The sequence below is a fragment of the Lepidochelys kempii genome, chromosome 1 (assembly GCF_965140285.1).
Source record: "Lepidochelys kempii isolate rLepKem1 chromosome 1, rLepKem1.hap1, whole genome shotgun sequence".
NCBI classification, from domain to species: domain Eukaryota; kingdom Metazoa; phylum Chordata; order Testudines; family Cheloniidae; genus Lepidochelys; species Lepidochelys kempii.
Genome location: NC_136380.1, coordinates 132075670 through 132096496, shown reverse-complemented (window position 1 = coordinate 132096496; position 20827 = coordinate 132075670). Strand labels below are relative to the sequence as shown.

At 38.5% G+C, this 20827-nt stretch overlaps 1 protein-coding gene across 1 annotated transcript in view; it reads left to right on the top strand.

The window, feature by feature from the left end:
* ANOS1 (anosmin 1) overlaps positions 1-20827 on the top strand; it is a 182688-nt gene that overhangs the window by 157975 nt on the left and 3886 nt on the right. Inside the window, exons 10-13 of the mRNA XM_073327881.1 lie at positions 11849-11943; positions 14915-15086; positions 16646-16866; positions 19410-19551. Coding sequence (XP_073183982.1) covers positions 11849-11943; positions 14915-15086; positions 16646-16866; positions 19410-19551 — 630 coding nt within the window. The remainder of the gene's footprint in view (positions 1-11848; positions 11944-14914; positions 15087-16645; positions 16867-19409; positions 19552-20827) is intronic.

Here is a 20827-nt window from a genome sequence, read left to right as displayed (position 1 = left end):
AGCAAGGCTCTGAGTGTGACCCTCCCCTTATACATTAAAAATGGTGTGTGTCGGGGGGGTAATTTAATTTAATGGGGGCAGGGAGTTGACAGCTCCCAACCCCCATGTAACCACCTTGTGACCCCCTGAAGGGTCATGAGCCCCAGTTGGAGAACCCCTGCTATAGATGTACTTCATAAGTCTCATCGCTTACTGCAGTAATTCTCATCAGTGAGAATAACATACTGTAATTTAGTGCAATGATTTCCTTCCAATGCAAAATGTCGCAGTACTGTGTCCTAAACCCATTGCTGCAACACAATTGATGTTTTAGTGACTCTTATTTAGGGATAATACAGCTATTTTTACTTAGGCAAACTCCCATTCTATTAGTATTCTGCCTGAGTCATGACTATAGCATTTGCCCCATATTAAACATCATTTTATTGAGTTCATCAGTGTTTCCACTTAGTGTTTAATTTTTTACCTCTTACTTTTGCTTGAAAGTATAGATGTTTAAAAAATATTTGTACTTGGCTTCAGATTTGATTCTTTGCTTTCTTACCAGAAATGCAAAGCAAAGCATGTCTTAAGAGGGATTGAAGCAGGGAGGGGCAAAAAATCTCTCCTGCACTGTCTGATAAATCAACTGAACAGGAATAATCAATTAAATTACAGGGAAGAATAAAACACAGGGCAAGGCAAAGCAGATAGAAAGCTGCCACAAAAGATTTTATAACCAGATCACTGGAAAACAAAACTAGCTCTTTCTTAGTGCAGGAAGATAAATGAAGTGACTGTTTGCTTAGACGGTTTGTTTGTAACAGGTCATTTTCATCCTGTAGGGTTAAAAATAATGTGAATGCTTCCCAGAATGATCTCTACCAGGCATTGGGTCCAGTCCTGCAACCCTTCTATATGCAAGCAGTTCCATTAAATTAATGGGACTATGCAAAGTGAGTAAGGATTGCCGGATCTGACCCACTGGACAATACATTTGTTAGTGTGGAGAAATCAGCAGTGTTGCCCATGCATCGAGGAATTATTTCAGTTAGTAAGAATTAATACAGGAGGGAGATCAGTGTTTGAGTACATGGCTATTTACTAATTTATCATGATACTTTATTATATTTCCTCAAACAATTACACAGTTTCACTTTAAAGTATCACATTGGTCCAGATACTTCCCTCCAACAGGAAAATATCCCTGTGAAATAACAGCAAAGTTTAGGGCAGCACATTTCCCTCACATCATCCCCATGAGAGCATGGGGACAGTGATCCTATGGAATAAGTGTGTGTGTGTGTCTGTGTGAGGAACCTCCAGCACCACTAAACGGGGGGGAAGGGGAGGTTGCCCCAACTACAGGGATCACTGAGACCAGCTGTGTAGAAATTTCCCGTCCACATTGAATAATTTGTTTCCCAATTGGCTTACATGGTGCTTTTGGCTTCCTCATCACTGCTGAGCAATCCTACCTTTTCCAGGAGGAGCTAATGTGATGATGGGGAAATCAATGCTCATTTACCAGCATTAATCTCAGTGGGAAATTGCTAGGGCATTTAAACAACCTGGGCCAGAGGGGTATTCATCATTGAGCAGCTTCTGCCTAGCTCTGGGTGGGCATTGGTGTTGCATAGTTCCAGAACAAGTGCAGAGCCCCTCCTGTATGTTACTGGTGTTGAGGGACTTCTTTGAGTGTGGGTATATGAGGCATATGCGGCACTCGCACAGCGACCCTCCCCTCGCTGGCCTTTTGCTGCCCTCCATTCGGAGGAAGGAAAGGGGAGCATTCAGCCAACTCTGGTTATATTGGTTATACTTTTATAAGCTAAACAACACTTAAAGTATTTATTTCCTATATGCTTAAATTCTGGGTGCCTATCCCTAAACTTTAAGTGCTGGCAAAATTTAAGATCCACCTGGTGAAAGCCATGAAACAATAACATATAAGAGAATTAATAGTAAAACATATAGTATATAAGTTGGATGTGTAATTGATGGATGAGATGAACAATAATGGTGAAATTCATGCTTCCCAGGTGGGAAACACTGAATGCAATACACCCACCAAACAGACAGTCCCCAGGACTGCAGCAAAATCTCTTCATGGCCACAGTGGGCTGGAATAGTGTCTTCAGATTTCGATACCCCCTACATGGAAACAGTGCCCCTTGCCCATGATTCAATCCCAAACCTCTCGTCCATACCTACATAGCACACCTCTCATCCCTGCCTGCATATTCAGCATGGATATAGATGCTCTGTGCATGTCTGTTTCAACTGTGGCTTCCTTGTATAATGACTCTTCTCCAGTCCTCCATGAGACTGAACCTCACCCCAAACTATAAGTAGTTGTGAAAGACCATAGGCGTCAATCCTTCAACCCTTTGCCCATATTTAACTTCACTCCTGAGCACCAACTTTTCCTTTTCCCTGGGGGTGCTCCACCCCCGTTCCACCCCGAGGCCCCGTCCCCATTCTGCACATTCCCTAAAGCCCCGCCTTCATGCTGCCTCTTCCTGCCCCTGTTCTGCCCATTTCTCCAAGACCCCACCCTCACTCCGCCTCTTCACGACCCCACTCTGCCCCCTCCTGGAGGCCTTCCTCCACTCTCCCTCAAGCCCCTCCCTAAGCTGCCAAACAGCTGTTTGGCAACAGCACTGCCTCCTATCAGCTGATAAGCAGGGGTGGCAAACAGCAGTGGCTGGTGAGTGCTGAGCACCCACTATTTCTTTTCCATGGGTGCTCCAGCCTTGGAAAACCCATGGAGTTGGCACCTATGCTCCCGAGTGTAGTAGTCCTGTTGATTTCTTTTACATATTTCCAAGGATCTCTATTGCTACCAACTTCAAGAATATAATTTGTTTTGAGTAGAAGTTTGAACAGCACAATTTCTTTCAAGTTTACATTAAAAGATCAAATAGAAAACAGAGGGCAAATTAAAAACAAAACAAAACATGCCATGAGTGTAGTCCAGGGTGTGCTTACCATACTGTGGAATTTTATAAGATTGCTGACAAGACATGCAATGTAACATTAGCTGGGAAATTTCCAGAGAAGACTCATTTTAACAAGGAATTAAAAAAAAAACCTATGTATTGGCTAACCATTGAACAAACTGTTTGCCCAAATTAGTTAGTTTTTTCTACTGTTCAAGAAAGATGGGTATGTTTCCAAAAACATCATCTTTCTTTTGCCGCAGTAACATCTGTTTATACAGTTTACATTTTTCACTTTTTCAGATTCATTCTTGTCTAGTTAACCATGATCAGGTCTCTCTATAAAGTGAATTCTTCTAATCACTGTTAAGCCACATATGAAGATATTAACATTTCACTCATTTGGAGACTTGGCCTATCAGTAGCAGTTAACTAACCACCTTGACTAAAGGGCAGATTTTCAAAGGTGTTTAGGCACTTAAAAATACAGATAGTTCCCTAGTGGGATTTTCAAAAGCACCTAAGCAATGAGAGTTATGTGCCTAGTGAGATTTTCAAAAGTATCCATCTGTATCTTTAGGCACCTAAATACCTTTGAAAATTTGGCCCTGAGTAGTTAGCCTGAATCTTAGCTTCATATGGTACCAGACATGGAAAAGTGTGGCATTATAGTTTCTACAATCGGCAAAATTTCCCTTTAAAAATGTGGGGTGCCTGTGGACATTGCTGGCAAACAGAACTCTCAGTAAAATATATTGTTTTGTGTACTCTACCGAGCTCACACCAAATTCCTGAATACAAATACTGTTAATCATCAGTGCAGTATGTGTCCAGATGTGGATACACACATTGTAGCTTGGGCCCATCTTTAAATTACACACTTTCCATTAATGCCATTCTTTGAAGGGAATTACCATTTTATTATCCAAATGATATGTGTGAGAGAGAGAGAGTGTTTTAAATGGCAGAGAGTTCAGAACCAAATTCTTAACAATTTAAACACAAACACTAATATTCCATATTAGAGCAGGAAACTATAGATTACCTTTTGAAAGAACTGTTTATTTGAATGAAGTTTAAATGCCAGCCAAGGGTTCTTTTGGTGTTTATTTTAATTGTGCTGTATGAATAAGTGATCATTAAAGGTGGAGTGTTTTTTTCAGAGCTGTCATGAGAACCATAACTACGTAACAATAAAATCCACTGCTTGGCATTTTGGAATCTTTTCTTCTTATGCCATTGGATGGGTAAAGGAACAAACAGATAAACTGTCATGTAAATGCAATTGCAGGAGAAAACATACCTAGGACTACATAGGAGGTGAAAAAAGAGGAGAGGAGCAGCAAAATTTTTGCAGGAATGTAAAGGACTTTTATGGGGATCTCCCCCTCTCCCCCCCCCACACACACTCTAAACCATTAGGACAGTATAGGACACACCTAAAGGAAAAGAGTTTTTGTTACTTGAATATTAAGATTAGGATCTCATCCTGAGATATGTTCCACAGGGGGATGTCCTGAATATTACCGGAAATGCCATTGAGAATTCAGCCAGTGAATAGATTCATTTTTCCCTCTGAGTTTCAGTTCCCTAGCTTTGGAATAGAGTTTATAATGTTTGCAAAATACACCATTTCACAGGAGACATAAAAAGGCCTGTTTGCTTGCAGTCTCTAAAAAACCCACAGCACTTTTTGCAAGAAGAGTGTTGTAAACTTTAGTAGGACAGTAGTCAAATTCCAGATTAGATACCAGTAATCACATTCTGCCTGTCTTCAGTTTCTTCACTCTCTTTCTTAAGCCATTTTATAGCGTTTCTATGTTCTGTCAAGTAGTTGCGACTGTGTGGGTCACCATAGATTTAGCTGCTTTTAGCAGTGGAGAGAAAAGTAGATAAGAGGAACAACATAAATGAATAAATAAATACATAAAATCACATGTATTTACTTGAACTTTATCCATGTTCATGCCTCTTCTTTACATTTGCTTTCCAGGCGCATTACAGCAGTTGAGTTTTACTTATACAAATGCTCATGAAAAGTAAATTTTAAGCTTGCATGTTTCAGTATTCACCCAGGGCTGAAGCATGGCCCAGCTACCATGGTGTCACAAAGGTAAAAGATGTCTCCTTTCGCCTATGCACCAGCTACTGATATCATGGGTAGTGATGTGGGTGTGGAAGCAGGTTCCACGGTGCCACTATGCCTCCTCCCTGTGCAGGAGGGGTTGGGCAGTGAGAAGAACCTTGGCTCTACTCCCTCCAGCCCACTCAGCAATGTAGCTGCCTTGGCTTACCAAAGGTTGTATACTGTGAGGGAATGGACCTGGCACAGTTTTCTCCCTCCCTCAAGTGGCAGAAAGTCAAGAAGAGAGTCTATGACTTGGAGATTCAGAATCACCCTCCTAGGCTGCTCCAAGGGCAGCATAACACTGTGTTGCTCTTGATGCTGGGCAGATCATCATATTACCATCAGCCCTGTGAAAATAGTACATTCTATATAGGATGGTGGAATACTGCTCATCACAGCATATGTATGCAGCTCCCCAAATCTCTTGCTATAGCACTTGCCACAGAGACAGTTAAATAAGCTAGAGAAGTCTTTAGACAAGCCCCTTTCAACTAAGACTTCACCAGCTTGGTGTGAATGTAATTTTGTGATGTGCAGTTAAATTTAAAAACTTTAGCCAGTCAATAAATCTTGCAGTCATCTAATTTGTGTAGAAATAATGCCTTGGCATAGGTCTGCATGATCCAGAAAGGAAATTGTTTAACTTCCCTCATCCTGTTTATCTTCTACCTCTTTCTAAGAGACTCAAAGCCCTAGAGACATGTTCAAGCCCTTCTCCTGTTAATAAGATGCATACTCCTCCATGACGTGATCCTGCCAGAGGCCAAGCATTTTGGCCATGATCCACTTAAGCACATGCTTAACTATTGAAGTCAACAGGACTGCTCACATACTTAAGTGCTTTATTGAATCAGGGCCAAAGTGCTCAGAATCTTGTAGGATCAAACCCCTAATAAGGGAACAAAAACCAAACCACATCATTTATGTGGCTAATCACAACCAATCAACACCTTTCAAATAATATGGAATACTTGAAGCAAACTATTTGTCATCTATCTATAGAGTAAGGTACACACACAACAAATGACTTGAGTAATTTTGAATACGGAATAAATTAAAGGAAATTACAGTCTGCCTCTTTCCAAAAGTAGACTGAATTTATTTTTACATTATTCAATGTAAATAATTTGCTCAGCTCTGATAAATATCCCTTTAGCAACACAGTCTGTATATTTAGCTAGTTACATTTGTCTAATTTGTTGGGGTCCTTTGTGATGAAAGACACAACAGTATTATCATATACTAAAACACTAATTTGGCTTAAATTTCTTACTTGTACTTGAAACATTCCAAATCAGATTTTTTCATGCTACCCCAATAAAAGCTGCTTTATTTCTAGTTTCATAGTCTTCATTTGATCTTTTTTTTTTAAACTACATGTAGGCACATTTCTTTCCACTGTGAATTATCACCCACACCACATTGTTCCAAATTCTCTGGCAAACACAGAGATCAGTTCAGTGTTAGTGTACAAGGGGGATCTGTAGCTGAAGCTTGAGTTTTCATTGGATTTAAATCCTAGACTATGCTATTCTTGTTGAAATCTGCTTTGAACTATATAATGGGCCAAATTCTCCCTGTGCACCAAACTTCAATTGCCAAATTTGAACAAATTTTATGTAAATCTTTTGTACAGATTTACATTAAATGTGTGCAAACTTGGCAATTGAAGTTTGGTATGCAGGGACAATTGGAATTCAAAGAAAAGTCTGCAGAAAACTACGACTGGCTTTGGTGAAACTCTGAAAACTTAAGGTGAAAGTTTTGGAGGTGCTAGCCATACAAGCCGTAGCCTGTCACTAAGTTCATTGTGTTCAAGCAAGCCTTGTCTGATGGACTCTTTCAAATAAGTTTTCACAGTCCATTTGCTCATAAACAAATATCCTCACATGGAGAGCAACAGTATCCTGGTTGGCACTCATTAGTACTCTTGCACCAACATGTGTCAACAAACATGCACAGAACTAAATAATAATAATACTAAGCCCCACCTCATATATAATGCTTTTCAGCCACACAGCTCCAAGTTCCTTACCTAGGAGGTCATTATCATTAACCCCATTTTACAGATGAGTAAACTAGAGGGCACATAGATGAACTGACATGCCCAAGATCTCCCAGCAGTCCAGTGTCACCACTGGTAGTAGAACACAGCATTTCCAAGTCCCAGTCCAGTGCTGTATCCACGAGGTCACATGAGCTCAAATACAAGGAGATAAATACCCTTTTAACTCTATAGGCCATCTCTCAGCACAATAGTGAGGCCACTTGGTGGGGTGGGACTGTCATACTGCTACTGCCCAAGCTATACCCCAATACCTATTCTAGCTATGCAAAAGACTTCAGTTTCCTAGATTGTTGACCTGACACCCTTCAGCAGCAAAACATACACTGTACCATAGGGAAAAAAGCATTTGAGGCAAAGAAAGAAGTTGTCTGTAGTAACATGATAGAAAAAATAAACCACATTTGATAAATTATTCACATAGCCAGTGTCAGGAGGAAAACACATCAGAACAGAAACATGGAATATGTTGGCAGAGAAAATGAGTAGAGGTTACTTATTTTGTTAAGGTTTTTTACTATTTTACTAAGGTTTTACTATTTTAGTATGTTTTTTTTTACTATTATTTTGTTTATTTTACAATAAACTTTAGAATCATTTTAACCAAAAATCCCAGCTGAGGAGTAGTAACAATATCAACTAAAATTGCTTTTGGTATTCAAAGTAAAACTAAGAGCTTCAAACACTGTTTTGAGATTACAAGATTTAGCAGATGTAGGATATATGCCTACAGGTCTGGAGTTACCCATATCTAGCCTTATTTAAATAAGGTTTTAATGGTTTAGGCAAAGCATTCCAACCTGGGTGCCTAAAGTTGGGATTCTAAATCCATATTTATGCTCCTGAAGAAAAATGACCTGAGTCTGAAAGTTGCTGAGCTCCTGGAGCTCTCCAGGACTTCAGTAGGAGTTAAGGGTACTTGGTAAAGATGTTTGAAAAATGCCAATTATTTGGCATTGGGAATTTAAATAAAAAAATCTTCTTTTCATTTTTGTCACAATTTCCCATTGATTACTCAGTTTTTTTAATGAAAAAAACCCTGACATTTTTGGGTTTAAAAATGTTAAAAATTTGTTTTCTGTTTGTTTTATGTAAAAAAACCCCAGAAAGTTATGTCTTTGGTTGGTTGGTTTGTTTTTTGCCTTTTTGCAAAAATCTAAATGACTTTTCATCTAAAACTTTTCAGTGGCACCTCTGAAAATCAACTCACTTCTATTCAGGCATCTAGGTATGGATATAGGGCACCTATTTAGGAAAGCTTTTAAGCACATGCTTAAATCCATCCCAATTCAAGGTAGCAAGGCAGCAGTCTTTTTGTTAGTCTCTTTAATTTCAGAAGTTATAGTTACAAGGAATAGCAAGGCTTTCTGCTAAAACTAGCTATGATAATGAAATAATCCTACTGCATATTGGATATTCTTACTAATTTTAACTTCACAAACAACTTTTCATATGTGACTTCCAGGCATGCCTATAGATTATAGTGAATTAACTTCAACTGTCTATAATCATGAGCCTTGGTGACTCTGCCATTACACTAAAAAGCAGCTTGAATTGGTTGCCCATTGCATTATCAGTTAGAATTACTACTTCCATGTTTATAGCTGATAGATGAACAAAAAAATCCAAAGAAAAGTACAGTAGTGATCTCAGTAGGGACCAATCCACATTGCTGATGGGAAAAGCTACACTAGGTATTTCTTTTGCATTGTTTAAATCTCACAGATTTATACTACCCATAGATAAAAACCCTAGAGTCATACAATTTACACTCACAGTTAGCACCCTAATAAAGAAAAAGGAAATGTATTTTCAGAGGTTTAGAAAAGTTTCTCACTAGAAACTTTGGCTTTCATATCTCAGCTATGCTAGATCTATTTGTTTTCAAATATATTAGGATATAGTTATTTTTAAAGGTGATGTTGTTACAAAACGTGTATCCTGCATAAACAAAGCATGATTTTTTTTTATATCTGTTACTCTGCCAAAGCAAAAACATCCCTCCAACCATTGAAAAAGTGCATTGCTAACCTAGAGACTGTTTTTCCCTCCCACATTTCAGTTTTCTATCCGAAATCATGGATGTGCTATAGAGTTGTGGTTTGTGTTGGTGGGTTTGGGGGTTATTATTTTCTATTTCCTTTCAATCTTCTTGCTAGCCAAAATGCCTGAACTCTTTTTTTGCTCAAACTCTCTAAAAATGTCCAGAAACAAGACCTGGAAAGTTTTATCCCCAAACGAACAAGTTTAGGAAAATCAGCTCAATGAAAAAGGCCCTTTAGAATGGAAATACAGTGAGTAACCTTAACTGTATCTATTACTATTCATGCATTCCAGCCATGACTGGTTATATATATGTTGAGATAAGTTTTTGAAGTAATTATAACTGTTTGTAAAACTAAAAAAAAATAAAGGAATATGGTTTTGGTGTGGCAGTTATGTCTAGGTGATCAGGTTGTTACTGGGATATGAAATGTGAATGATAAAAAAACAACAACAGAAAACATGAGTAGTAATTAGAGATATTACAGACTTTCTTCACACCAGCCCAACAACAATCTCATTTGAATCCAGCAGCAGGAAGCCTCTTGGGAAGTTGTGTTTTGAGTTCACTTCTTAGCTTCCCCACCCATGTAGAGAGACAAAGAGGTTGCCACTGCCTGAATGGATAGGCAAGAAGGAAGGAAGGAACGAGGTGTGAGCAGGGTACGTGTATGCCCAGGTGGAAAGATCAGATAACAGGTGGGGAGCTGGACAGAGTCCCACAGTTCCCATAGAATTTCCTATCTGGCCAAAACCTGGAAAGATATTTAAATATTGCGTTGAAAGCCTAATTTCATGAGATTTCCAGTCTGATGATTAGCTAAACTCGAGACTGGTCAGTTAGGATACTTAACCAAAGCAAACTTTTGAAACCTCAAGGTTCATAGAATCAGAGAAATGTAAGACTGACAGGAACTTTGAGAGGTCACCAAGTCCAGCTCCATCTTTCACTGGTTGTTCATATGGAGGTGTTCAATGGTCTATTTGAAATATTAGTGGTCTTCTCTGGTTCTTGGTGGACAGGTGACCAGTCCTCCCTCAATCTGTGACAAAGCCTACAGCAATACTTTTATCTAATGACTAGAGAGTGTATTGAATTTAAAGTTTGAATGGCTCTATAAGTGGTCTGCCTTGTGTAAGTATACTTTAAAAGAGTAAATTTTTGATGATCAGAAAGTAGATCAATAAGAAGATTCACTATACAGTCATTCAGCAGAGACTTTAGATGGTTAATAGAATAGCACTGAGTTTTCAGGTCTCTAGATGCCAGATGATGGACTGCATGTCCTATGTGTTTGTCTCAGGAGAGGGAGCGAACAGAGAATAGGAAATAATTGAATAACTCAGAACAGATGAAATCAGATGAGACCTACTTGCCGATGCATTGTGAGTGTGTATCTCCCTCTGACAGGTACGTCTAATGGCAAAGCCACAACGGTCAGATTCAAGTGAGAACACCTACCTTTTAAAAAAATATGCAAGAAAATAATTAGAACACAGTTGATTATTTCTTCATTCATTTCTTATTGAAAACTTTTTGGGCTTCGAGAGCAGTCATGAAAATAATTAACATATATGTTGTTATGAAGACAACAGCTACAAAAATCCATTTTGAGCAAACTTCCAATCAGTCTTTCTTACCAAACTCCATTTGTGCTAGCTTCAAAGATCACTTATTTTGTCTTTAATTTGTAATTCCTCTCTTCTGCTTCCAAATTGCTCATAGCAGTCTATTGCCAGATCAACCCTAACGCCATCAAAGGTATTTCTTTTCCCTTCCAGAAAACCATAATCATGCACTTGACATGAGTAACTCTGGCATAACAAGTTAATTACTATAATAGACATTTAATGTTTATATCCACTATACATAGAAATATGAATACTCCAGGAAAACAACAAGATGCATTTGTACCACCATGTTGCGTTTTCTTTCTCAGTTCTTCATTTTTCTTTGTTTTGCCCCAGTCTGCTTTATCATACAGTCTGCATTGAGAGGATTGGTTATAAATTTTATGCCTGCCACTACAATTCTGTATGGAGCTCTCAAAGAATTTTTACTAGAAATCACTCTGATAATTAGGGAATTTCTGTTGTAAAGTCTGCACCATTGAAGTCACGGAAGTTTTGCCACTGGTTTCAATGAGAGCAAGATCAAGCCTTTAGTATTGTTCCTAAGAGCTGTGACTAGATTTTCAGTTGGCTACATGTGGAGGCGGTTTCATGATACATTCTGAAAGTATAAGGTTCAGGGAAATTTTCACACATGTCCAAACTCAGCTTTACCGAATGGTGCCATGCAGCAGCGTTGCAATGTTCTGACAATGTAAACAGTTACAGATGGTTGGCACTGAGTCATTCCCATCATTCCCAAGATATTTGGCAGCATATACCATGGGGATTTTTTCTCCCTCTCATCAACACTTAAATTTCTGCTAACCCCCCCCCCCCTTTTTTTTTTTTAGTTCATCCTTACTGTGCTCACACATGGATTAAGTTATTGACATGTTTAATATTCTCTTCTTTTTGTTCATGGGCACTTTAAGTGCTTTTGAGCAGCAAGGAACTGACACTTCCAAAGTTCTTAAAATCCCTTCGTTTTATATCCAGAAAAGCCAGGAAAGCTGCAGATGGCTAAAGCATTACTGTAATGTATATTTTCCTTTTTGTATTGCTGTTTTGTTCATTTAGACACTAGTATGAGTCGATATCACGTCCAGTGGTTCCCAGAATCCTGTGTGCACAATGAAACTAAAGGGCCTGAAAAAGCAACTGGCCTGACCTATGTAAGTTGAAATTCAGTCCCTTGCTTAACTTGAAGTGGTTTTCAGTCATTGGGTATGGTGGGAAAGGAAGAGGGAAGTGATATGTAATAGCATGCAGAATGTTTTATACCTGTCATTGCTACAGTAGGAGTGGGTTTTTTTTACTTCACTGCAGAGTAGTGATATATTTGGCTTTGTTGATTTAACCAACATGAAAGGTAATCTAAATGAATGTACTGCATTCAAATGCTTTACGTGGGTATCTGAAGTGTTCATATTACACTACAAGGCAAACCTGTTTGTACAATGCATATATGCTTATCAGTATCTAGGTCAACAGGGACCTGATCCATGATTAGCACCCCGGGAACCACTACTATACAATTACTGAATATTAATCTAAATAAGCAGCTAGGCTTGTTTTCAGACATAGAGAGGATCCATATGCAAGGCTCCCCCTGAGAAGAGCAAGAGATGAAGAAAAGAGCCTCACATTATAGATGCTAGACATTAACGCTGGAAGATGCAAAGATATCACAGTGATTCTCCATCACTAGCAATTTTAAAATGAAGATTGGATTTTTTTAAAATGTATGCTTTAGTTCAAACAGGAATTAAATTAGGGGAAGTCTTATGGCCTGTATTATGCAGTAAGTCACACTAGATGATCACAGTGGTCCCGTCTGGCCTTACAGTCGATGAGTGGTGCAGTATAAGAACCTGAATAGAAGAGAGAAAGATTCTAAATTACTATAGTTCTCTATAATTAAATATTATATCCCAATTATATTTTAGCAATGGCATTTCTTCCTACTGAATGTATTATCCAATCTAGTATCACTCTACTCAAGTAATATGTTATACAAATATTACATTACTGAAATGTCAAGTCAGTGAATAATGAAGGAAACTCAATATAAGAAAACGTGATCAGCCTTTCTTTTTTACCCTGTGCTATAATAAGAAGTCAACTCACTGAAGTTAATGGCAAGTAAAGTGAGACTAAATCAAAGGGAATAGTTGTAATTTACTGCTGTCAGAGAGTCAAATACTGTACATGGATTTAAAAAGAGGATAGATAATTTTGTAATCAGTAACAACATTTGGAGTTATGCATGCTAAGGTAAGGGAAAGCTAATATAATTAAATAAGTTTTATTGCCACTAGAGGTCAGGAAAGATTTTTTTCTCTCCATGAATAGCATTGCACAACTGGCCAGGTGCATTATGGTTTTTTGGTTTTCCTGTAAATTATTTTACAGTGATTAGTCTAGTCTGATTTGGCAAACCCTGTGTTTATTTGTAAGTTCCAATCAATACATTGAGATATTGAATATTATGCTAAAATAGTTAAGAAACTACCTTCAATAAACACATGGTTGCAAAGGGCCTGATGCTGAAAACCATACTTCCTTTGGGTCTGATCCTGCTTCCGGTGATGTCAATGGCAAAACTCCCATAGACTTTACTAGATGTACAATCTGGCTCTTGAATAATCTTAAGTAGGAAATACAGGAGTCAGGTTTGCAGGATCAGCTTCTAATACTGTAATATTCTACTTCCGATATATTCTGAGCAATCTGATGTGATAAATAAGGGGCCTAGTCCTACAGTACTTACTCATGCCAATAGTTACCTCAGCATCAAAGTGGAGATTTGTTTACAAGTGCTGTTCTAAAAGGACTGCACTGGAATGTTTGAGTAATCCATTATTCATGCACTTTTCATGTATGCAGTGTTCCTGTAGCCGTGCTGGTCCCAGGATATTAGAGAGACAAGGTGGGTGAGGAAATATCTTTTATTGGCCCAACTTCTGTTGATGAGAGAGACAAGTGTTCGAGCTTACACAGAGCTCTTCTTCAGGTCTGGGAAAGGAACTCACAGTGTCACAGCTAAATACAAGGTTTGAACAGATTGTTTAGCATAAGTAGCTAACGCATATTTTAAGGGATCATTCAAGGTGAAGTGGCCTGTTAAAATATGTTGAAATATGTGTTAACTACTTATGCTAAACAATCTGTTCAAAGCTTGTATTTAGCTATGACACTTTGAGATAGTTTCCCAGACCTGAAGAAGAGCTTTGTGTAAGCGCATAAGCTTGTCTCTCTCACCAACAGAAGTTGGTCCAATAAATGATATTACCTCACCCACCTTGTCTCTCTAATGCACTTTCCATGTCAGTTATGAGAAAATTTACTTAGTTTAGCTCTAACACTCTTCAGCTGTTTTCAAACACAGAGTACAAAAATTTTAGAAACACCTAAGTACTGTAAAGAACTGAAAATCAATGAGACTTGGAGATCCTAAGTCACTTAGGTGACTTTTGGAAATTTTACCAGAGGCTAGAATTTCTCTTATTAAACTTGCTTTGAACAAAAACATGTAGGCGGGGATTTTCAAAAGTATCAGGGCTCTTGTTTAGTTGTTACCTTAAAGATATCATTCTACATATAACAGTGTTTTATTGCTCAGTTGTGGATCCTTTTCTGCTTAGAGGAATAACGTGCTATATCAAAGGGTGGAAATAGGATGTCCTCAAGGAAAGATGTATAAGGCCTTCTTGGGATTTGTATGCACATTAAAAGGAGTTCTTAAATGTAGACTAAACCTGTCTTTCATCTCAGCTTAAATAATCTTCCTTACATTTATTTAATTGGATTAGCATTTTTCATCCTCACACTGCCATTCCCCACTGCCATCATGTCAAGGGAGTGTTCCTTGTGTTAGAAGTTAGCTACTTTGATGCAGCATGACTAAGGTATTGTATAGGATTGAAGAAAGTATCCAACCACCATAATAATGTTTTCTGATTATAATTGAATAATAATATAGGCAATATTTGCTTTGTTCTCTGAATAAAAACCACATTTGCATGTGCTAATCATGTAGAGAAAAATACACTTGACTAGGAAAAAAAACCATTTAATCTTATGCCAACATTATGGTTTTAAGAAAAGGTTTATTCGCAGCATATACTGTTTTTCTTGGTCTAGGAAAACTACATAATTCTTCAGGACCTGTCATTTTCATGTAAATATAAAGTGACCATTCAGCCAGCAAGATCTAAAGGTCGTTTGAAGGCTGAAAGTATTTTCTTTACCACACCACCTTGCTCTGCTCTTAAAGGAAAAAACCACAAGCACATTAGTTGTCCTGCTGAAGGAGGTAAGTCACGGTCTGAAGCACTTGCAGAGTAGATTTCAAGTGCACTTCTAGGCACTCAAAAACAAGTTTTGTAAAGCAATTCTCAAATGTGTTTTGAAAGACTCAGAATAAGTAGGGGAGACTTATTTTTGTGTCTCTGGATGTCCAGGTAATTACCAGGATATCCTGGTAAGTAATGTTTTTCAACATTAAAGAGTCATTGAATTCTTTTAGTAGGAAATTCGTCTAACAAACACTTTCAAAAATTTTCCTTGTTACAAATGCAATCAAATTAAATACATAGGGGTGTAGTTTTACCAACATGACAAGGTTATCATAGTATTGGTTGATCACTTAGATAAGAAAAGGAGTACTTGTGGCACCTTAGAGACTAACCAATTTATTTGAGCATGAGCTTTCGTGAGCTACAGCTGTAGCTCACGAAAGCTCATGCTCAAATAAATTGGTTAGTCTCTAAGGTGCCACAAGTACTCCTTTTCTTTTTGCGAATACAGACTAACACGGCTGTTACTCTGAAACCTGTCACTTAGATAAGAATTTCAGGGGATTATTCAAGTATATATTGTAGCAGTATTATGATTTATATTGCTATTCTTTTTTTAAGGACTTGTTTGTGCTGGAAAGTTTTATCAGTTATACAGATATAATTATACAAATGTTAGTTATACCTTTATAATCCACCTTGTGAATACTCTTATTCCAGTGTAAGAGTGGCTGTTTTTGGTTTAACTTAACCCCTTTCCCAAATAAGCTATATAAAAATAAAATAAAATTAAAATTAACAAAGCACTTTTATACTGGTATAAATGTCCACACAGAGAGTTATACTGGAATAACTGTATCAGTTTAAATTCAAACCCTAGGTTATATCCAAAACTATTTTCCTGTGCTGACAAGGCCTAAGGCTGTATGTTTTAATTGCCAGTGCTTTGCACCTTATGTAGTTATTTACACCTTTCCAAAGTGAGTGTAAAATGCTCCCATTTTGAATTGGCAGATTGTATACTACTTTGCATTCACTTTGCACAGGTAAGTGACCAGACAAAATACAAGTCAGTTAATAATCAAGCCATGGGACTATACTATACTTTTTACCAGATGCAATAATGAGAAGTTACCTTAAAACTCTCCTAAATTAGAGTTTATGCTGTTCCCTCTTCAGAAGTATCTTTACCTTTAAGAAAAGAGGTTGCAACAAGTTGGCAGAGTCCTGAGTAAACTAGATAAAGAAATGCAAAAGAAATGCACATCAAGAAGCAGACTGTGACTCTGGGATCTCAAGCTATATTAACAATATTACCAGCAGGACAGTGGGGTGGGAGGAGGTATTGTTTTATGATCTCTGTGTGTATATAAAGTCTGCTGCAGTTTCCACGGTATGCATCTGATGAAGTGAGCTGTAGCTCACGAAAGCTCATGCTCAAATAAATTGGTTAGTCTCTAAGGTGCCACAAGTACTCCTTTTCTTTTTGCGAATACAGACTAACACGGTTGTTACTCTGAAATATTTCAGCTGTTCCTCAAAATTTAACTCATCCTCTTGCCTCAAATTTTTGCAGCATCAGTTCTCCCTAAAGTGCTGGCCAAACCCGAGAATCTATCTGCCTCTTTCATTGTTCAGGAAGTAAATATTACTGGTCACTTTTCATGGAAGATATCAAAGGCAAATCTTCATCAGCCCATGACAGGGTTTCAAGTCACCTGGGCAGAGGTTACTACAGAGAGCAGACAAAACAGCTTACCCAACAGCATCATTTCCCAATCACAGATACTGCCAGCAGTAAGTCTGTTTTCTTTTCATTGCTGGGGGCATTGCATGTTTGTGTGCATGGCTAATTTTGTATTTTTAGTCATGATTTAGCTGCCAGGCACCATTGCTTTCTCTGGTTCCGCATATGTGTCTGAGCAGGAAATGGGTTCACTTTTCCCCCTTGTTTGGGATACATGTCCGGTACAACTGCTCATCTTGATGACACATCAAACATTGTAATGTGTGTGATTGTCAAATTAGCAACCAAATTTGAGATATACCTTAATGAAGGCAAAGATCGTCTAGGCAGCAGAAGATATTTTTCTTTTGATGATCAGGCTGCTCTGTTCACAGGATAGTAAGGATTTGTTAATTCTTTGTTCTCCAGGATGAGAAAATTAGTGGAGTTACCCTGAATGCAAGATAATTTCTCTCTCCTTTGTATTAACCTTCTCTCTGCTCCATCTGGATATATGCTTCATGGAAAATAAAGCTCTTCTCCCTTTTCTGCAAATGTGTACCAAGGTATAAAGGGACACATCCTCACACTAACAGAGAGGGGACTAACAAGTTTCTCAGGACCTGTTCAACACTAACAAGATGCAGCTGTGAGACTTGTTCTGCTGGAGTGGGCGGGGAAAGGGAGGGAGGAGCTTAAAAGGGAAAAGCTGCCTCAGGAAGGGCTGGGGGAAGAGGAAAAGGCTGCCCAGCTGAGAGGGAGATATCAATAAGCCTCATTGCTCCTGAAGCTATGCAACCCAGCCTCAGAGCAGCATGTCCCATGGAGGGGCTGGAGGTAGACCCTGTTTAGACTAAGCTGAAAGGGCTGACTCTGGAAGACTGACTGAGATCAAGGTCACCCTCCCTTCTCTTTAATTTCCCACAGACTCCCCTCTCCCAGAAGGGAAGAAAGAAGGGAGGGAACTTTTCTTTAGTTTGTTTGCTCCAAGAAGCCCCTTGGACATCTCTCAGGAGGTGGGAGAAAGACATTGCAAGGACCTGAAGCAGGGTCTGGTGGGGACTTGAGGGGATTCCTGCCCCCCTTATAGGAACAGTTAAATAATGGCAATTCAAAATAGAACTAGATCTCTCCTCATATAAAGTGGGAGAAGACTTAACTTGCACTATTCCCCCTTTTCTTTGGAAGGGCTCCTTTGCTGGCTTCAGTTCCTCCCATGGTAGCAGCAGCAGGAGGGAGGATATTCAAGAGGTGTTGCCAACTCCACCAGAGGCAGAGATTGCTACTAAGCAACTAGGGCCTGATCCAAAGCCCAAGAAAGACAGTGGTCTTTACATTGACTTCAGTGAGCTAGATCAGGACAAGTAGCTGAGTACACTTTAAATGCTCTGTCTGTTGCCTGCCAGAAGATATTTCTGTGCCAGTTCCTGGAATGCTAGGTGTAGCTATCAGGTGGAGCTTACTTTGTGTTTGTACAGTGTTTGGTTCCACAGATCTTAGTTTAATGCCACTAGTCCAGTCCTAGGACTAGTCCGATGGATGGCTGTCTGGTGATTCAGCAGCCAAACTAACTTGGGAAGAAGTTGAATTGAAGGTCTGATTCTCCACTGTATTTCCTTGAGTCATTTACAAGTGTGCATTCTCATTTTACACCTAATCTGCACTTATTTGTCTGGCTGTAAATGATCGTACAAGCTGCAAAGCAGTAAAAAGTCTGGCCCAGAGTTAATTAATATTCCATCTCTCACCACTTCAAAAATGGGATTAAAAATTAGGGGCCAGATCATTAGTCTGGGTAGCTGAGTGGATCTATACTAATTTTCACCAGCTGAGGCTCTTGCCCTTGACTCAAAAAGGGCATGAGTTTACAAATCAATGGCAACCAAAGTCAGACATTGGCTTCTATAAAATATTTTATGAGATGTACAATGTACTTGTTAACTGAAAGAAAACCATAAAACCTAGAAATAAACTCCATTCATGGCACTGACACTTTAATTTCAGGAAACCGACTAGAAAATTGAAGTTGGAAGTATCTGGAAGTGGAATCACAAAATGTACAAGTGAAATCTTAACTATAGGGAGAGCTGTATTTTAAGGGAAAGGGGGGGAATATCCTAAAGGTGAACTCAACGGATATGTTTACACTAGAAACATCACAGCTTCAGGGCTACAGCTGTGCCACGGTAGCACTGACTCTTACTACAGTGACAAAGGGTTCTTCCGTTGACCTAGCTGAGTCTACACTAGGGTCACGGTTGGCTTAACTACCTCTCTCATTGGTATGAATGTAGCTAGGTTGACCTAAGATCTATGTGTAGACCAGACCAGAGAACTGGCTTTATTTCCAATTCTTGCTCTGCCAAGTATTTTTTGATACCAACTCTTTAGGAATATGCTAACCAAACCAAAAGAGTAGTGAACTAAATAATAAATGTACAAAATCTTTAATATAAAACCTTAAGAAAACAAGCTGTGGGAATTGCAACACGGTTTTTAAAAAAGTATGTATGTGAGGAAAAAAAAGTATCTACTTAATGTACAATTTCCGGATGGAGCAATTGTCTATTATTTCTGGTAGACATAAGAATTTATTCTATTCATACATTTTTAGGATCATTATGTGCTGACTGTCCCCAACCTGAGGCCATCAACACTTTACCGATTAGAAGTGCAAGTGCTGACAACAGGCGGGGAGGGGCCAGCTACAATAAAATCTTTCCGAACACCTGATCTGCTGCCATCTTCATCCCACAGTAAGTGTTGTGACCTGACATAAAAGTATTTGGACTATGTATATGCAGAGAAAGGCTCTTAAAACATTGTCTACCGCAACAATTAAAACAAAGTCCTGGGGTTCTACTGCTCTAACCCTTTATACAGTGAGTAGTCTTAAACTGTTCTGTTTTTAGAGATATTATGGATTCCAGGGATATTCCCTATAACTAAAATGGAGAATCCTGCTGGAACATTTAATGGCTCTGAAACCAGAATGAACTTCTTAATTGCATCCACTGTATATTTACTGCACAGTTTTTGTTGTATTTCCCCCATATATAAATACATATAAAAGGAAAGTGAACCCAATAATTTTAAAATATTTAGCGCGTAAATAATGCTAGTGTTTCTCATAATCACTTTCTTCCCTCTAATGTAACACTGCAAATTTGCACAAGGTTTACTACAAACAATGGCTTAAAAAAAATTCAGAGCCACAAACTGCTAACCAAGGGACATTGGTAAATACTCTGTTATGATATCTAATGCTCAGTTACACAAATATTGGTTCAGGTTAAAAACAAACAATCTGCCTATTTGGTATTATAGGCTAAAATGGTAGCTCAGATTATCAGTCTCCAAAACCTGTTAAATCCAGGTTTCTTTCTTTCTTTCTTTCTTTCTTTCTTTCTTTCTTTCTTTCTTTCTTTCTTTCTTTCTTTCTTTCTTTCTTTCTTTCTTTCTTTCTTTCTTTCGGGGGGAGGGGAGAAACTGCAAAAAGGTAGTTTAAGTGATCTGGTGATATTACTTCAGGGTCATGTCGAGGCCATTGCAAAGTATTGTAGCGAAGAAACTACACGTGTGCACAGCCAGTGCATTGCTTTGTGAGAAATCTGTGGATAAGAAATCTGGGATACAGAGGTGCTGTAGAGAGAAATGCAAGCAGTAAATCGCTGGCTGAATTTAGGAATGAAGGGTTCTACAGCAATCAAAGGTTTAGAATACAGAGTATCTGACTTCTTGGTTATCTTGAAATCCAGACTAGATTAGAAGTGATCCAAAGCCTGTACCGTGTCCTGGCTTTCTGATGACCTATATGCAACACTTAAGAGGTGCACAATTAGTTCTTATCAATGTTTCCAGTCAAAGCCCTGAGTTGTAGAGTATTTGCCACTGATTTCAACTGAAGTTTACATAGTAATATATGAACTGTGGTTATTTTCTTCTCCCCCACAAAGACTATGCCCCCAAGCCATTGCACATTATTTCAGTTAATATTGTAAATTGATTGCACAATATAAACAAAAAAGGCAA